Source organism: Populus alba, chromosome 12, assembly GCF_005239225.2.
Source record: "Populus alba chromosome 12, ASM523922v2, whole genome shotgun sequence".
NCBI classification, from domain to species: domain Eukaryota; kingdom Viridiplantae; phylum Streptophyta; class Magnoliopsida; order Malpighiales; family Salicaceae; genus Populus; species Populus alba.
The window spans coordinates 2,456,824-2,459,301 of NC_133295.1; the positions used below are offsets into that span (position 1 = coordinate 2,456,824).

The 2,478-nt window shown below is 32.9% G+C and overlaps 1 protein-coding gene across 1 annotated transcript; it reads left to right on the forward strand.

Moving 5' to 3' along the window:
• The first annotated feature begins 1,722 nt into the window (after nucleotides 1–1,722).
• LOC140954352 (B3 domain-containing transcription factor NGA4-like) lies at nucleotides 1,723–2,091 on the forward strand. The gene has a single exon (XM_073403681.1). The coding sequence runs from the start codon at nucleotides 1,723–1,725 to the stop codon at nucleotides 2,089–2,091; it is 369 nt and encodes a 122-aa protein (XP_073259782.1).
• The last annotated feature ends 387 nt before the right edge of the window (nucleotides 2,092–2,478 follow it).

Consider the following 2,478-nt stretch of genomic DNA (forward strand, 5'->3'; position numbering starts at 1 on the left):
TTCATAAATTATAGTTTTTTTTTAATTATAATCTCAAGAGGAATTTTAAATGAAATTTATATAAAATAATGATGCGTGGGGACTGATTAATTATTTTTAAATTTATAATAAAAAACACAGAACACAACACAACAAAAAAGAAAACTTAAAAAAACTTGAAGAATTGTATTTCATGTCACTGCAACGTCGTGAGTCTGAAATCATGAATGATGAAGTTGCACCACTCATCTTTATTTGTCCCTGTCCTGTGGACAGGCGAGCCATTAAATGAGAATTAAGGTATTGCCATATTGCCGGCTGGACGGGGAGCAAAGAGTGGAAAACATCATATCAAGCTAGGTTATTTGAGACCGTTACTTAAATTATATTAAACTTAGATAAAACAAAATCGATTTATTATAGATGTCTGGGTCTCTTGACGAGCATGGGGTTTGAAAAATAACAATAAAATATTTTAAAAAAGAGAAAACTATATCAGAAAAGGCGTTCTAACTCCTTAATTATATAAACCCAAAGGGCCAAGATATAAATAAAGAAGTTACAAGAAACTTTGCCGCAAAGTAACATGGAGAAATTTATATAAAACAAGTTGCAGCATTAAATTATAGCCACCGGAACACATTTAGTCGGTGGATGGCTATGGACTCCTTAGAACATGTCAAAAAGCAACATTAGTGAGTTTTGTAAAACAATGGAGGTGACTTATCGAGGAAGTTTATAAGATTTAAAGTTTTTTAATTTTAAAATCTTACAACCTTTATATTAGAAGATAATGGGTTGAAAAGTTAGGCGTTTAAACCGAGAGATTTATTAGAGAAAACTCAATTAAAACAAATCTAAAATTAACTAAAAAAATAAAATAAAAAATAATAAACAATTTTTTAATCTAATTTAGACATGTATTTTTTATTTTGTTAGCACTAAGACCTATTTGTTTTTATGTTTTAAAAATTTTTTGAAAAAAATTATTTTTTTTATTTATTTACTTTAAATTAATATTATTTGGTGTTTTTAAATCATTTTAATGTTTTGATATTAAAAATAATTTTTTTAAAAATAAAAATATATATTATTTTTATATATTTTCAAGTAAAAAATAATCACAAGTATACTCTTAAATAAGTTTTAAATAGCCAATTCCTCGATATAATAATAGTATAAAAATTCTGTTAATTTTCATTTAAAAAAAAAAAAAGTCAATTTGACGGGTCGAAATTTCTTCTCTGACTTGTCGCCATAACTTGTACCGACCACTGCTCATGTTCCGAGTTCACATCTAGGTGAAGTGACTCGCATGGCTTTGTGCTCATTTACCACCTCGAATGCCACCTAGGATGGAACCACATTTTTTGTTTTTTAGTCGGATCAACACTGAATATCGTGGCTTCGATCCCCCCTCACTTAGGCCATCTTTGCCAGCTCAAACTGGAACTTGCGTGATTCCATTGAATTCCTACAATGGATTCTTCATTTATTCTAATCTTAATTACTAATATTTCTTTTTCTTTTCCCCCTCTATTATATTAGTCAACAAGGACACTCGTGCGATTCATTTATTTTTCATTTGCAATCTCTCGATGACCAACGTGCCTACAAATAGCATTCCCAAGTAAACCCAGAGCTATAGAGTCCTGCTAAAAGCTTTTTTTTTAAAAAAAAAAAACAAAGAGACGACGAAGTCCATTAATCCAAAGCTCCTCTTCTTTCCACTTGGCCTCACAGATGGCAAGCTTCTCAAAGATACTCAGACCGACGGATATTTGCAAGAGACTCTCGGTGCCGACCAAGTATCTCAAGTCTCTCCCATCTTTCGGAGGTGGTCATGCTGTAGATTTTCAGGCAGTTGATGATAAGGGCCATGTCTGGCCCTTCAAGTGCTCCGTCCGCAAGAAAGGGCGATACCCTAAACCAGTTCTGTCAAAGGGTTGGCTTCCTTTCGTTGCTAGCAAGAACCTTAAAGCTGGCGACAAGGTCAGGTTTTACAGGGACAAAAACAAACCCGCTGCAAAACGTGTTTACAAGGTTCGGGTCGCAAAAGAAGTCAGGATATTCGGTGTTATATTCGGCTATGCTCCAATTCTAGCCCCATAATTATCCCAATATATGGTCCAGTTGTATATAGAACACACATGAAGTCAAGATATTTGGTGTTAGCGATATTGTGTGGCTCTGCTCCGATTCCAAAATGGTCCTGTTGTATATATTAAACATGTTTATAAGGCTCGGGATGCTGAAGAAGTCAAGATATATTGGTGCTGTTTTAGGCTATGCTCCGACTATAGCCCCGTGATTCCCATATGGTCATATTGTATATAAGCTTTAGGCGATATTTAGAATCACTTTCTGGGCAGTACTCTCTAGTTTCTTGAAAGCTGTTCATTATTTTCTTAATTTTAAAAAAATGTGTGAATAATTTTGTACAGATGATAATACAATATTGTGTTTGGAATCTCATGTTTAAACTTTAATTAAATTTAA